Source organism: Manihot esculenta, chromosome 13, assembly GCF_001659605.2.
Source record: "Manihot esculenta cultivar AM560-2 chromosome 13, M.esculenta_v8, whole genome shotgun sequence".
Lineage (NCBI taxonomy): Eukaryota > Viridiplantae > Streptophyta > Magnoliopsida > Malpighiales > Euphorbiaceae > Manihot > Manihot esculenta.
In genome coordinates, this window is record NC_035173.2 from 17708703 (window position 1) to 17725305 (window position 16603).

At 33.4% G+C, this 16603-nt stretch overlaps 2 protein-coding genes across 2 annotated transcripts; one reads left to right on the top strand and one right to left on the bottom strand.

Annotated features, from left to right (window-relative positions):
* Positions 1-709: 709 nt before the first annotated feature.
* Positions 710-3379, bottom strand: LOC110629204. Its single transcript, XM_021776118.1, has 4 exons — positions 2420-3379; positions 2146-2314; positions 1582-2043; positions 710-1470 (listed from the first exon to the last, which is right to left on the bottom strand). The coding sequence occupies exons 1-4, from the start codon at positions 3377-3379 to the stop codon at positions 710-712; spliced, it is 2352 nt and encodes a 783-aa protein (XP_021631810.1).
* Positions 3380-9839: 6460 nt separating this feature from the next.
* Positions 9840-10831, top strand: LOC110629205 (nuclear transcription factor Y subunit B-3). Its single transcript, XM_021776119.2, has one exon. The coding sequence runs from the start codon at positions 9900-9902 to the stop codon at positions 10596-10598; it is 699 nt and encodes a 232-aa protein (XP_021631811.2). The 5' UTR covers positions 9840-9899; the 3' UTR covers positions 10599-10831.
* Positions 10832-16603: the final 5772 nt, after the last annotated feature.

A 16603-nucleotide genomic window follows, 5' to 3' on the forward strand; every position in this document is an offset into this window, starting at 1 on the left:
ATGTTTTATAATGTTTATGTAAACCAACTCAACACATGTTATGTCACCCTTTGGGGACATTGATGAGATCCCATAGAAGGGTCAATGTTTATGATTATGTTTATGTTCAGTGCATGCACAGGTTGAGTTGGTGTATGAGAGAATGAATGAAAGAAAAGTTTTAATTTTTATGTATGTTGTTGATCATGTATGGGATTAAACAGGTTAACAGGATGTATGTTAGGCTTGCTACGGGTCCCGGCGGCCTTAAGCCGACCTGGATCCTAGCGCCGGTAGCGGTCCAATTTTCGGGTCGTTACAATAATAATAGAAAATACCTTTATGTCAAATATTATTCCAATAAACAGGAATGAGTGTCATTAGTGACTTAATTAGGTGTATTTACAAATAAAAGTGAATAACTTTTATATATTTATGTACAGTCAAGTGGAATTTAGATCGTCCCTAACTGCTAAACAAATTTAATGTTAAATATTTATTTTTAACAATTTAATATTAAATATTTATTTTTTAATAACTAATTTTAATATAATATAAATTTAACGAAAATAATATTCCAAAATAAAAAAATTTAATGTTAAATATTTATTTTTTAATAACTAATTTTAATAACTAACTTTTATATAAAAATTATCTAGTGATTTTTTTTTTCATAAGATATAGTTCATTGCTAAAAGCCATCAAGTGGCAAGGAGAAAACAAAGTTCATCTAATACAAGGGATTTACTCTGAACGAACTATCTCTGATGAACTTTTTACAAAGGAGATGTGAAGCCTGATTGTGAGTCCGACGTACCCAAGAAAAAGAGATAGATTGAAAGAATTTAGCGATATCTAACGAGTCAGAGATAATATCTTGAATACTAAGGGGAGCTGGGTTACCCCTACAGGCTTGAACTGTGATAAGAGAATCTCCTTCTATAATAGAGTGAGAGAATCCTCTACTTTTGGCAAAAAGAAGTGCTTCTCGACAAGCAATACTCTCTAATTGTAAGGGGTCTGAGATAGAGACCCACGAACGACAGCACCAGTCAATAACACTTCCAGAAGGATCACGAACAATAACTGCAGTGGCTCCTGAATTCGAATTCTTGTCCCAAGCTGCATCGAAGTTAAGCTTTACGAAACCGAGAGGAGGGGGTTGCCAAGAGAGTTGAGATTGATGAATTAACAGCTGTTGATCCATTTCTGATTGATGCGAGGGGAGAGGATGGTTGGAGGTGGCTTCTCTAAAATCATCTCGACTTTTGATTGCCAAGCTAACAGACTCTTCAGCCGGTTTAGACATATTATTGAATGTGAAAGCATTCCTATCTTTCCATATTTGCCAAAGAAGGAAGGCAAAAAGTTGTATTAGACTATCTGAGTCGGATTCCTGGGAAAGAGCATTACAAACTTCTGTCCATTTGTCCATCATTGTTGAGCTCAAAAGATAAGAAGAACGAAGTTGCAATGGAGAATTAAACCAAACTGAGATAGCATGAGGGCATGAGAAAAAAATATGATCAATATATTCCTTTCCTCAGCAATAAGAACAGACCGGGTCTATATGTTGGATCTGATGATGAAGGAGGTCTTTACAAGGTAGCCGCTCCAAGCAAAAAAGCCATAGGAAAATCCGAAGTTTACTTGGAACATTAGTCTTCCAAAGAGACTTCCAGAAGTAAGAATTGTGAGCTGAGGAACTTGGACTCGAATTACCATTAGGTTCTATAGCTGCCCGTCTACTCAAATCTTTAGCTTTCCAATAACCAGACCTGACTGAATAAATGCCGCTTTTCTCAAAGTGCCATACCAACCTATCTTCCCGAGCAAAAATACTGAGAGGAATGGCTTTAATTTTCTCAACATCTGCTGGCTTAAAGTTTTGAGACAAGATAGTAGCATCCCAAAGCTTGGTAGATGGATTGATAAGCTGAACCACCCGAGTTATATCTGTAGCATGTCCTTCTTTAAGACGTGGCTTGTCTGGGAAAAGGAGTGGAACCCATATGTCTTCTTTGCAGAAGATGTTCTCTCCATTACCGACATGCCAGCGAATGCCTTGATTGAGAATTTCTCTTCCCTATAGAACACTCCTCCATCCCCATGATGCCCTGTTTCCTTGGGTTGCTTGAAGGAAGGATGAATATGGATAATATTTACCTTTTAAGACTCTAGCCAAAAGAGAGTTAGGATTAGAGAGAATTCTCCAACCTTGTTTAGCAATTAAGGCCCTATTGAAGCTTTCCATATCTCTGAAACCTAAACCTCCTTCACCCTTTGACTCGCAGAGTTTGGACCAGGCAACCCAATGGATCTTCCTTTCATTTTGCTGTTGACCCCATCAAAAATTGCTCAGAATGCTATTAATTTTATAGCATAAGGTAGTGGGAAGCCGAAAACAAGACATGGTGTAAACAGGGATAGCCGAAGATACTGCTTTGATCAACACCTCTTTCCCGCCTTTGGATAGAAGCTTTTCCTTCCACCCCGCACATGTCTTCTCAATGCGTTCTCTGAGGTAACCAAATGTTTGAGTTTTTGATCTGTAAAAATGAGCAGGTAAACCTAGAAAACGATCATTGACCTCCAAGTTATGAATATTCAGAGAAGAACAAATTTGTTGCTTCAAGATTGGAGAAGTATTGGGACTGAAGATGATAGTTGATTTAGCCAAGTTAACTGATTGCCCACTTGCTCTTGAATAGTTATGCAAAATGGATCGGATTATATTTGCTTGCTCCATAGTTGCTTGTGTGAATAAGATGGAGTCATCTGCGAACAACAAATGTGATATAGATGGGCCATGTCGAGAAGCAGATAACCCTCTAATGGCCGAATTGTTTAAAGCATGAGAAAAACCTTCCGCTACTAAGAGAAAGAGGTAAGGGGATAGGGGGTCTCCCTGACGAATACCTCTTGTTGGAGTTAGATACCCAAAGCGATGGCCATTAACTTGAAGAGAGAAGGTTACTGAAGAGACACATTGCATGATCCAGGATATCCACTTCTCATGAAAGCCAAAGCAATAGAGCATATGCTGTAAAAAAGACCACTCCATGCATTCATATGCTTTACTCACATCTAGCTTGATTGCCATTCCGGCAGACTTGCCATGTTTTTTTAATTTAAGGCTATGCATGATCTCATGGCAGATAAGAACATTGTCCGAAATCAGGTGGCCTTTAATGAAGGCATTCTGTTCCGAACCCACAATAGAGTCCATCAAAGGTTGGAGCCTTAAAGTAAGCAATTTAGCAATAATCTTGTAGAAAACATTGCAAAGGCTGATTAGCCGAAGATCTTTCATGGTTTTAACTGACTTAACCTTGGGAATAAGAGAAATAACCGTGTGGTTGGCATTCTTCAGCATTCGACCACTATTAAAGAACTCCATAACCCTTTGAAAAATATCCCTACCAATGAGGTTCCAGTATTTCTGAAAGAATAAGGCAGATAAACCATCTTCCCCTGGAGCTTTTGATGGTTAATGGAAAAAACCGCCTTTGTAACTTCTTCGAATGTGAAAGGGGAAATTAAGGAAGCATTCATCTCCTCCTAGACCCGTGGAGTAAATCCTGCAGTAATACAATGAAAATCTCTTGGATTGCAGGATGTGTAAATGTTCTGAAAATAACCGGTAACAATCCTTTGAATATCCTCCAGCTTCGATTTCCAAACTCCCTGTTCATCTTCAATCCCCGCTATGAAGTTCCTTTTACGTCTCTGGATCACCCTTGTATGAAAGAAAGATGTATTTTTGTCCCCTGATTTTAGCCAGTTGATCCTTGCTTTCTGTTCCCAGTACTTCTCTTTATTTTTTATTTCAACAATCAGCTCTTTTCCAATGGCTTTGATGCGAGCTGAATCCCATATATGCATGTTAACTTTCAAGCTGTCAAGGTTCTGTTGGAGAGATTCAATCCGAGCCTTAGAATTGGATGGGTTCTTCTTACTCCAAGCACTTAAGGTCTGTCTACAAGCTTTCAATTTTGAGTATGCATTAAACATAGCAGAGCCTCTAAAGGATGAAGACCAGGCTTGCTCAATGATTCCAGAGATCTCTGGCTTGGATATCCAACGAGCATCAAAAGAGAATAATCTTTTTGCTTTTGGCATAGATGGAGAGATATTAACCAACAAGGGACGATGATCAGATCCCCTATCCTCTAAATGTTCAACAGCTGCACTAGGATAGAGATGAATCCAATTGATTGATGCTAACGAGCGATCCAGCCTCTCTTGAATATTAAGTGAGCCATCACGACGGTTATTCCAAGTGAAAATGGGACCTCTAAAGCCCAAATCAGTAAGTCTCAGAGAGTTACTGAGAAAATGAAAAGAATCAGCAACATTCCAATTAACAGCATTGCCTCCCTTCTTCTCCCAAGAATTCAACACACAGTTAAAATCACCAATTAATAAGGTAGCTTCAAGAAGATTGTGACGATAGTCCAGAAGGAACTTAAATTGCTCAAAACGAATGATGTCCAAACAACTCAAATAACAGAAAAGAGCAGACCAAGTTTTATTAATAAGCTGATCAGAAATTGTTACATGCACAAAGAAGGAGGTGTACTTTTCAATAGTAACATTGAGATGATCTCTCCAAGCCACTACTAGCCCTCCTGAACGTCCTATTGGACTAACAAAAAGCATGTTCATAAAACCACACAGTTGAAGCTTCTTTCTTACAAAATGATCAGAGTTCTTAGTCTCCATAACAAAAAGAAGATCAGGGGAATGGGATGCACACATCCCTCTCAGGTGCCGAATTATCAGGGGATTCCCCAACCCCTGACAATTCCAGCTAAGAAGCTTCATGGTCCACTTTGGGGCCATTCCCGGCTGGCCACCCCCACCTCAGAATTGTCCCTTGAGTACTGACAAAATTTTTTTCCTTGAGAGTTGTCATCTGGAAGAGTTTAGAACTGTCTTTTACGAAGGCTATTTGAAACACTTAAGCCCTTCGTTGTATCTGTTTCTGGATCAACTAATTCCTGAATGATGACATGATGCTGCAAGGGAGCTAAGGATCGAGCCAGACGCTTCCAAGTACGATATGAAGTATGTTGCACTTGTTGAGGCCTAGTTTCCAGCACTGTACTTTTTGCTTCATTGAATTATTCATATTTGTTAGTCATGATGCTCGCTATCTCTATTAATTCTTCCATGGGGAGCATTTCCTCTGGACCAAGAGTCTTCCTTTCAATTTGGAGAGCTGGGAGATGAGCTTTCAGTTTCAATTTTCGGTTATTCCAAGAGGGCGGGGAAGATTCAAAGGATAGCTGGGATGAGAACTGGGGAGAAGGTTGTTTTTTGTTCTCTGGGCTTAAGGATGGAGATGAGGTTTGAGTTTTTAGGGAAGGATAAAAGGAAGTTGGGTCTAAGGTTTTTGGGTCCAGAGAAGAAGAGATAGAACCAAGATCAAGTTTCTTACCTGGATTTACTAAAGCCCCATCCATACGTGGTAATAAGATCTGATGGGCTTGTTGTGGATCTATCTCAAGTGTGGAATTTAAGCCCATATGTTGATTTTGGCATGTTGCACACCTGGGCCCACATTTCATTAAATTTGGACCCACTATATCAGACTCATTTCCTTTTTGTTGTTGTCTCATCATCTCTGCTTTTCTTAGGGTATCCAGAGCATTAATTATACCCAATTGTACATGTTCAATAAAAAACGGAAACTTCTCAAAAAGCATCTCAGAATTGATCTCCTTGTTGTGGACTGAAGAGAAATAATCTTTGAACAATTGTGGGATTTCTGATCTGGAGGGGACATCGTTGCATTCTTTTGTCATAGTTAAAGATGGCTCATGGCTCGAGACTTGTGGATGTGCAACAGAATTTATAACAACATCGAGTTCCCTTTGGTTTGTGTCCTTCCCTTTACTACTTCCGATGCTTGGCAATAAATGCTGAGAAAGGGAGATTTGACTGATTTGCTCGAGGCGGTGGTCCGGTAAGCATCGGCTGATCGGCCTTGACAGTGGGAGCTGAGAACTATGATCAGATATGACCTTTGAATGGCTAGATGAAGCCCTTGTGTAAGCTTTATCTTCCTTACTTATAGAATCTCCAGAAGTAATGTGCTCTTTGTTGAGATTCCTTGATTGCAAGATTGAGATGGGAGTTGGTGTTCTTTTCTTGGGCGAAGATGCTTTCATCCAAGGACCGAAGGCTATGCTCTTCCCAGCTGAGAGAAGTAACGGCTGCTTCCTGGGATTGGAACAGTTAATGCTGAAATGCCCCACTATCCCACAATTAAAACAGATATCCGGCAATCGCTCATATTTTATAGAAACCCATTGAACAGATCCATCTGAGCTTTTGGAATGAAAGCCAGTTATAAAAGGCTTCTGAATAGATACCAGAACTCTAATACGCATCTGAATAGCCATACCAGGTTTGTCCATGAAGTCACTATCCAGATCTATAAATTGACCCAGGAAATTTCCAATAGAACGACCATTTTGAGTTGTGATCTTGTTATATAACGAAAATAATGTTTAAAATAAAAAAATTTAATGTTAAATATTTATTTTTTAATAATTAATTTTAATATAATAAATATAATATAAATTTAATATTAAAAAAATTATCATATCACTACTAAAATTACCAGTTTGCTGATGTGGTAAACTTGTTCAACAGTCACATCAATAAACTGATCATTCGATCATTTGAGTGTTAACAACATGCTTATTCGACGTTTAAAGTGTTAAATATACTTATTCCACCGTAGTCATACCGTTGAACGAGCATGCTACTCATTTTAAATTTGAAAATATATTTTGGTTATATATAATTTTTTTTTACATGATTTAAAAAAAATTTCGGCAGACGATGGGATTGTTTAGCTTTGGGCACTCTCAAATTAGTAGTTGATGACATTTAAAAAGTAAATGATCATTTCAATAAGTGTAAATGCAATAGTAAGGCCATTACATTTTGATCATTAGAAAACACAATGTTTAAAAGCACCGCCATAGTTCTCCGTGAAGTTTAAATCAAATTAGTAGTTGATGACATAATTTTTGCTTTGCATATTCATCCTCACTTTATCAGAATTCTTATCTGCTGCATTTCACTACTGCTAGAAGGGAGTGTAGGACATGGAGAGTTCCAAGGGTCGCCTGATGGAACCAACTTGGTTCTTACTATGGATCTAAAACCTCGTTTCCAGTGGATTGTCGAGTTTCATGAGAGATCTTCTGGATAGACCTGACATTGTGTTTAACTCTTTATTGTGAGCAAAGGAAAGGAAAAAGATAGAAATAAGATCTAAAAAGAATGGAGGAAGAGGAGGAAGAAGGGGCGGGTTAAGATGACGATGAGGAATGAGAATGAAGAGGTATTTTTAGAATTTAAAATATTTTTTATTCTTTTATAATCAACTTAATATAGATAGAAAAGCTTTTAATTTTTAACAGAATCAAAATTCAGGAGTTTAGGTGTTCGGTTTTAAAAATAGAAAGACTGATCTCTTAATTATAATAAAATTCAATGACTAAAGTGTAATTTATCATTATTATTATTATTATTATTATTATTATTATTATTATTATTATTATTAAGTTGATGTTATTTTTTTAATATCATTAGATATTAAAAGTTTGTTCGCTCAATTATTTTGATTTGTGTCAGATACTGTTCTATTATTAAAGAAGTAAATCATTCACTTATGAATTTTAAAAGTATTATATATTAAGTATTGTAATTCAAAAAATTTCGTTACGAGAAAAAAAAAGAACTATTCAATCTCATATATTATACTAAATATTTTAATTCGAGACATTTTATTAAGAGAAAAAAGAAAGTTATTCAATCTCATATATTATGAGTAAGTTTGATTTTATTTTATAACAAAAGAACATTTGTAATTAGGATTTGATGTTGATAGTAATTATGTGGCATTGATATGGGAAAGATAAAGAGAGAATCCAGAGAGAAGAGACAGAATATTGAGAGAGACATCAACAAAGAACAAAAGGAGAGAGAAAAGTGAAAAAGCATATGTGCTAGTGGCACTTTTGCATCCTCTTTTTAAGCCCTGGGAAAGATACCCATTTTTCCTTTTGGTATAAATTGAAGGCTAATAACATTGGTCATCAACTCTGATTCAAAGCCAAGATAAAGCTCTTTGATCTACCAATATCTGCTTCACAACTATGAAAGTTGCCAGCTTCCATGGATTGTCCTATCAATATCTGGGATTTATTCTACCATTATTCATTTGGTTTATATATATCACACTTTATGGGAACATATATATTTATATTCATGTCCAGAATAAATTGTATATGATTTGTTGCCTGTAGTTTGCTAGTACTTCATAAACAAACTTATTAAATATTACTCCTATTAATCTCATCAAATTATTCAATACACTATAAGTTTATGGGTCGATATTATTAAATTATAGTGAATTTATATAAAACTTTTATATATTTACATTACACTATGAGTTTATGGGTCGATATTATTAAATTATAGTGAATTTATATACAACTTTTATATATTTACATTACTAATCTATATTAAATAAAACTTATTATTTGCTATGAAAAATACTTAAATTAAGTTTATATGAACACATAATATAAAATCATAGTTAAATTTATATAAAATTTTATATATTTATATTATGAATTCATATAAATTCAGTTTAGATAAATTTTTTTTTTTATAAAATATTTATCTATATCAAGTTTGTATAGACGGACAGTATATAAAATGTTTTTAACTTCTTTTCTAATATAAATTCGTAGTATAAATATATAAAATACTTTAATTTAATATTATTCATAAATATTTTCTTTATAAATAATATAATGTATAAAAAAATATTTAAATATTATTTTAATAATATAAAATTGAAGTACAAGTATAAAAATAATTAATTCAATTCATAATACATTTCCTTTCTATCTTATTAATTATGATTCAAATTTTAAGCTAAAATAACAAAAAGTATGTAATAAAAGAAAAAAAAAGGCAGAGGATAACAAAAAAAAATTCTCAATTAAAAAAAAATGCACAAAGATTCACCCCCTTTCCACCACTCAATTAACTCGTTCTAGATCTTTTCGCATGACCCCACAATGATTTTTTTTTTTTTTTTTTTATAATTTTCCAAAAGATTCCACACCTCTAAAATTCTAAACCATCCTTTAACAATTGTTCCCAATCCCATATATCAACAAATTTTATTTCAATTATTAAATTATAATTATTTGTAAAATATCAAATATAAATTTCAATACCATTTATAAATAAAAACAATGGTTTTCACTATCCTTCCCAGTTGCTTAATTGTTTTATTATTATTATTATTACTTCAACCCAAAATATTATAATCACAAAAAGTGGATCCCTTTTCATTTAATCATACAAACTCCCACTTATTTATCTTTTAATTTTTAAAATAAATTAAAACCTCTTTAAAATTTTTTAAAAAATTATTATTAAATTATTTTATTAATTTTATCTGTTAAATATTTTATTATTTAATTAATATAATTTAAAATTAATTATTTTTTTAATTTTATATAAAATTTATTAATTAATTAATATTTAAATTTTTAAAAATATTTAACAATTAAAAATATGAATATATTAATTAATAATTTTTTTAAAATAATAAAATTATTTTAATATATGTTTTAAAATTAAAAAAATTAACTAATAAAATATAAAAATTAAATAATAATTTCTTTTTTTTTTCTTTATTTTTCCGTCCACATCGTACCGCCTTTCCACTTCTTTTTTTTTTTTTTTAATTTTCCGCTTTTACCCCTTTTCTGTTTGCTTAAAATCCCCAATTCTCCTACCTTAGATTCCACAAGCCCTTCTAAAACAAAGTTTAAAATAACACCTGTGTGTTCTCTTCTATTTTCTTTATCTAAATTATGGCTGCAAGAAGGAACCAAACCAGCCCCGTCGGAAGCCCCACCTCCGGGAACATCTCCGACAGCTCTTCCAAAGAGCAAGATCGTTTCCTTCCCATCGCTAACGTTAGTCGTATCATGAAGAAATCCCTCCCTGCAAATGCGAAAATATCCAAAGAAGCTAAAGAAACTGTTCAAGAATGCGTCTCTGAGTTCATAAGCTTCATCACCGGTGAAGCTTCCGATAAGTGCCAAAAGGAGAAGAGGAAGACCATAAATGGCGATGATCTTTTGTGGGCTATGACCACACTGGGTTTTGAGAATTATGTTGGACCCTTGAAGGTTTATCTTAACAAGTATAGAGAAACTGAAGGAGAGAAAAATTCCATGGCTAGACAAGAAGATCACCAGTCTCCTCCTCCAGCAGCCGCCGCTGGTGCTGGTGGTAATTCCAGCGACAACCATGGTAATGAAATGAACAAAGTAAATGGCTATGTATCAACAGAGGTGGATTTTCAAGGATTCAACAGTGGATTCTATTCGCTTGGGGCACAAGTAAGTCGAAAATCGAGCTATGGAGAGAACTCAAGGTTCGTTGGCTATGGAGATCATCTGGTGGATGCCGCAGCTTCTTTCAATATGAACAGGAAACGTGAAAATGGAGATGCTAATAACAATAGACCTATGGCTGCTCATATTCATCATGGGGTTGAATGGTAGAAAATAATATATTGAAAAAATAATATTATAATATCTATTGTAAGTCCATTTCCTTTCCTTTCTTCTATTAATATTAATTTTATAGTCTAGTCTATATATATATATATTATGGAGTTCTTGGAGGTTCTCTTGTGATCAATACAAAAGGAGAGAATTTCCATATAAGTTCATCTGAGAGAGATATATGTAATTCTATGTATTAAAGGCCATACATGATGTTTTATCTTTTTAAATTGCTTGATGTGTGAATTCGGCTTTACTGATTTAAATTTATAGTTGGATATGCAAATTTAAAGACATAAAACACTTTTTTTTTTTATTTTAATTAAAAAGAAATTCATTATTCCATATCAGTGAAAGCATTTTAATTATATATTGTATAATTTATTGTCTTGAATTCTGTTAAAGTAAACTCACAATTTTAAAAATACACGCACTATCAATCATAATATTAAGAAAACAAAAAAACTAACATAATTTTACCGTAAAATCTCTATTTAAGAGCAAAGCAAAGATAAGATGAAGTTCCACCATTATGAAAAATTATAATATAATCTATAGAGCTTTTAAAATTCTAACACTAATATATTTTCTCAAATGTCATATGATATTAGAAAAAATGCAATTATTTATATCCTTCCATATCGGCCTCACCCTTTTTTCTCAACCCCAATTTTTATTTTTTATTCAATTTAAATTATCCTTTTTTCTCAACACTGATTTTTATTTTTTATTCAATTTAAATTGCAGTGTAACACTTTTCATGTTGGATTACAATTTAGTCCACAATAAAAATACAAAAATTCAAAGTCACATAATTACCAAATTTCCAAGTGAGGAAGTGGCCTCAAACATGCATATAATTTGTTTGAAACTTCTTAAAACTGGCTGTTTCTTAGCAATTCAACCCCACCATCTTTGAATAGACAAGTGAATCAGCTTTATTGATCAGAGCTCTTCTTTTTTCTTTTTTTTTTTTTTTTTTTTCTAATAATCACATGTATTTTCAGTTTATTGGGCTGAGATTGATCATAGCTCTTTAATAATTGAAAGGTATGTCTTCATTTTGCTACAATTCTTTAATGATAATTTTTTTACGGAAGTATTTGAAGGTTACTTTTGTTTATTACTTTAACTATTGTAATGACTAATGATTTATTTCCATATCTTAACATTTTAAGTCGTAAATTACTTTGTTTTAAAATTTTACACATTTTTTCTTGATTCATGAATATAAACATTTAGTCAGCATTTTTTTCACTTTAAGTGAAATTGAATATATAATTTATATTAATGTTATAAATACTGGATAAAGTAATTTACTTTTTATTGAGTCAATTTGATGCGAATAAAGAATTTATTCTTAATCGCATAATATACACATAAATACTTAGTCATGCAATTTAAAATTCAAAATAAATATTATAAAATCAAAAGCTGGCCGGTGAAGGAGCATGAGCTTAAAAAACAAAGAGGAGTAATTTGTTAAGATAAATATAAAAAGTGAATCATCCATCATCACATACAAGATAAAAGCGGATTAGTAACGGATAATATCGGTTTCTGAATAATAAGGATTAGTAAAGGATATTAATATAGGAAATAAATTAGTAACGGATTACTAAACTCGTTACTATTCCGTTATCAATTTTTATAATATATAGCATCTGTTACTAAATAGTTTTAATTTTCATTATATAGTAACGGATATCTAATCAGTAAACTTCCCTCTTTCTCTCCCCCGTGATTCACATAATTTTTGAGCCCTGCTAACAAAATCCCTATGCATCGATCCCAACTTCCCTCCTAGTCCAGTTGACGCCATTGCTGGAAGTTATTACCGTCAGCCGTCTCTTTCTCCCCTCCCCTGGGTTCATCGCCATCTCTTTCTTCCCTTCCCTTGGTACATTGTTGTCTTCTTATTAGAGATTGGTACATTGTTTTCTTCTAATCAAACATTGCCATCAGTCGCCAGGTCAGGCCCCTTTCTTGCTCTGAGATATCACGTTCTTCTCTAACTCTTTGCAATTGATTCTCAAATTTTATTTCTTCTTTCGTCTGTCTATAAAGATAAAGGTATTAGGGTTTTTCTTTTTTGTTGTTTTAAGATTCTTACTTTCGCTTCTCCTTGATTTTATGTATGCATTTTATTTAATTTGATTTGTTATGTTATAATTGTTGTGTGTTTTAATTTCTTGAGGTTAAGAGCTATGAATTGAATCTAATTTTAACAGGCAAGGGAGACTTCCCTGTGCATAGACCCGGACACTGGTTATGCCAGTGAAGATTCACCACTGCAATTATATAATGATCTCATGGAATTTGATCGTGAATTCCATAAGAGTGATTAGCCTTTGATTCAATTAAGAAGGTTACAGTTTGTGAAAGTTGGTGAACAAAGGTTTATATTGCTGGTAGAAATAGCAAATAGTTGTTCTTTAATGTGCCTTGAATCTTGAACTTAAGACATTATATTCTAACTTTAAGAAATCCCACTTATTCATATTTTACTCTCATAAGAATCTGTAGATTTTATTAGAGCACCAAGGAATTCCCTTGTTTGAGACTTAATCTCTCTGGATTCCTTTGAATGTAGTGTTATGTGAATTTGGCAGCTAGATACTTGAAGATAGGCTTATCTGGCTTTTGGGTAGGCTCCAATAGGTGGGGTAATTCTTTTTCCAGTAATAGAGACTAAAATAGCAGAGAAAGGATAGCTTTAAGTAGGATTGGTCAATGGGTTATTGGCAGTTTCATATTAAGATTTTGATTCATCAAAATCATAAAATTTTTCCACTTAAATACGATTGCTTTATTTTGTGGTTGCTAATATCAAGATATGAATGAAGAGACAAAGGGTAACTTAATTATTATCTAAAAAAAGGTATATTATTTATTTCAACAATAAATAATCACTTTCTCACTGTCGTCAGTAAACTTTGTGTTTTATGTAGACACCTTTAAATATTTGACACCTTAGCGAGACTTCAATTTTAGGTGATTATATTATAATGTTCCGCATGGGTTACACAGCATAAGGAAACACAATTTCTTTTTGCAAGAAAACTCATGTGTGCCACACGGGAATTGTTTCAAATTTAAACCTTTAAATGTGTTGTTGCTTACTGCATTTGAGAGGATTACAAAGGGTATGTTGCCTTCTCCATCCTTTTTGTTCATCAAGAAGCTCATTGAGCCTTCAGTTAGATAACAACAGATTACTCTGTTTTACCTAATATAATTTTAGTTGAACTCAATTAGGCTTATCCAAGGTTCAAATCACTATAGTTGAGGACAAAATGTTGCTTTTTAGATAAAACATGATTCTTCTCTTCTTTTAGTCTTTGCTTGTAATCATATTGTTTTCCTTTACGGCCTTGGTTTCTTTTCCCTTTGAATTCCTTTATGTAATTTTTGCTTTTTTCCTTAAGTCTTTCACTCCTTAATAGCTTTGTCTAGGAAAATCAGTTCTTAGTTGTCCTTTTCAGAAGTAATTGGTTTGTTTATTGAAAGGAAACATGCAATTAAATTTCTCACTAGTTATATAGATTAAAAAGAAAAAAGAAAAAGAACAAATAGTACAAACTAGTAGGCATATGCTTGGAAGGTCCTCCCTTTTTGGGGCTTTAGCGACTAATAGTGTGCCCACAAGCTTCGAACAGGACCACTTAGAATGACATGGCCTCTGATCGTGGATTTGAAATAAATAATAATAATTATAACACATATTGAATTAGGATTCAAAAGTTTGAGTTGAACAAAACAGGTATATGATTTACAGATTAAAGTGAACTCCCCCATTCATTTTTGTTGGAATAGTATTCAAGTTAATAATTGCACAAACCATATTACTTAAACAGCTCTACATTTCAATTTAATTTTTTTAGATGAGGATGTCGTTCTGATTAACTAATAATTTATTGCTATATATTCTAGGTACAATAGGTACAATATGCATTATGATAGAGGTTGGATGTATACAAGACTAAAAGATGGTCTACTAAATCCTTTATTTCTTGAAGGATTAAATGAATTCTTATCAGCTACCAAATAGTTTTCAGACTATTTGAATGGAGAACTAATTAGGTGTCTATATAATCGGTTTAAGTGCCAAAATCACAGTTTTAAAGATGAGAGTACAGTTAGGTTTCATCTGATGAAATATGGGTTCGTTAGAGAATATTATGTATGGTATTTGCATGGCGAAAATCAAACCTACAATGTAGCCCGCGGGAGAAGTAATGATTCCACTTACAACACTTGCAATATGGAATATCAATATGATGAGTTCTGTAATGCTTATGAATAACTTGTTGTAGATGCAGCAGGACCTAGTTTCTCTCCAGCAATAAGTAATGAGCCTTTAAACCAAGCTACTTAGAGATTGTACGGCATAATGGCTGCTGCTAATAAGGAATTGTAGTCAAGTTGTGAAAATCATTCACAATTGTTAATTGTGGCAGGATATTTAATATCAAATCTAAACATCATTTTTCTGAACGGTGTTTGACAATATTTGTCAATTCATCAAAGAAATTTTACATACTGATAATTTGTTTACTGATAATTTCTACTCTACAAAGAAATTGCTTGAAGGCTTGGGATTACCAATTCAGAAGATTCATAGTTATTTAAATGGTTGTATGATTTACTGGGGTAAGGATAATGAATTGCTCAGGTGCAAGGTGTGTGATTATTCAAGGTACAAACGATTGCAAAGTAGCCAGAGCTCTAGTAAAACTCAAGTTGTTTATAATAAAATGTATTACATGCCAATCACACCTAGAATACAAAGGTTGTATGCATCTAATGCTACAGCTAAGGTTATGACTTGGCATGCCAATCATGGGACTGATGATGATTTAATGCATCATCCATCTGATTCACATGCATGGAAAGCTTTTGATAACAATTGGCCTCATTTTAGTGCTGAAAAATATAATGTCTGTCTAAGACTATGTACCGATGGCTTTCAACCCTTTGGATAATCTGGTCAGTAATATTCATCAGGCTTGTCATATTGACACTGTACAACTTACTCCATGGTTGTGCATAAAAGGTGAGTATATGTTTCTTACTATACTTATTCTAGGGCCTAGAAATCCAAAAGATAAGTTGGATGTGTATTTGCAATCCCTAGTAGCTGAGTTGAAAGATTTATGGGAGAATGGAGTTAAAATATATGATGCATTCAATAAAGAAAATTTCAACTTGCGAGCTGCTTTAATGTGGACTATAAGTAATTTTTCTGCTTATGCAATATTATTTGGATGGAGCACTATAGGACGGACTGCTTGCCCTTATTGCATGGAAGATAGTGATGCCTTCACATTGACAAGAGGAGGTGAGCAATCATGGTTTGACAATAATCGCAAATTTTTATCTCCTAACCATTCTGTTAAAAGAAACAAAATAGCTTTTAGGAAGAATGTATTTGTTACTAAGCAAGCTACACCACCAATGTCTAGTGAAGAAGTATTGAAACAGTTGATGAATTGGGTTTTAAGAGGGTTATAGATGAAGATGCATTTGAAATAAATTCCCATCTATCAAAGCAATGCGATTGGCGAAAAAGAAATATCTTGTGAGATTTACCGTGTAACGACCCCAAAATGGACCGTCACCGGCGCTAGGATTCAGGTCGGCTTAAGGCCGCCAGAACCCGTAGCAAGCCTGCTATACTCTCTGTGTACCAGTAAATCTCATACATGATCATACATTTTCTGCAAACAATAAAACTCTTTTCTGAACCAAGGCTTAACCTGTGCATGCACTATCTCTGTACTCTGTACTTTGTACCCTGTACTCTGTACTCTATACCCCCTGACTAGAGCTTGCTCTAGATGGGTTCACTCATACCTGTTAAGCCTGGTTTTTCACATACTCTGTAAAACATATACATACACAGATCATGTACATAACAAAGATTTACAACACAAAATAACTAAGTCAAGCACAACTTTAAACGCAACTAGTACATCTCTTTAATATTACATGTCCACTAT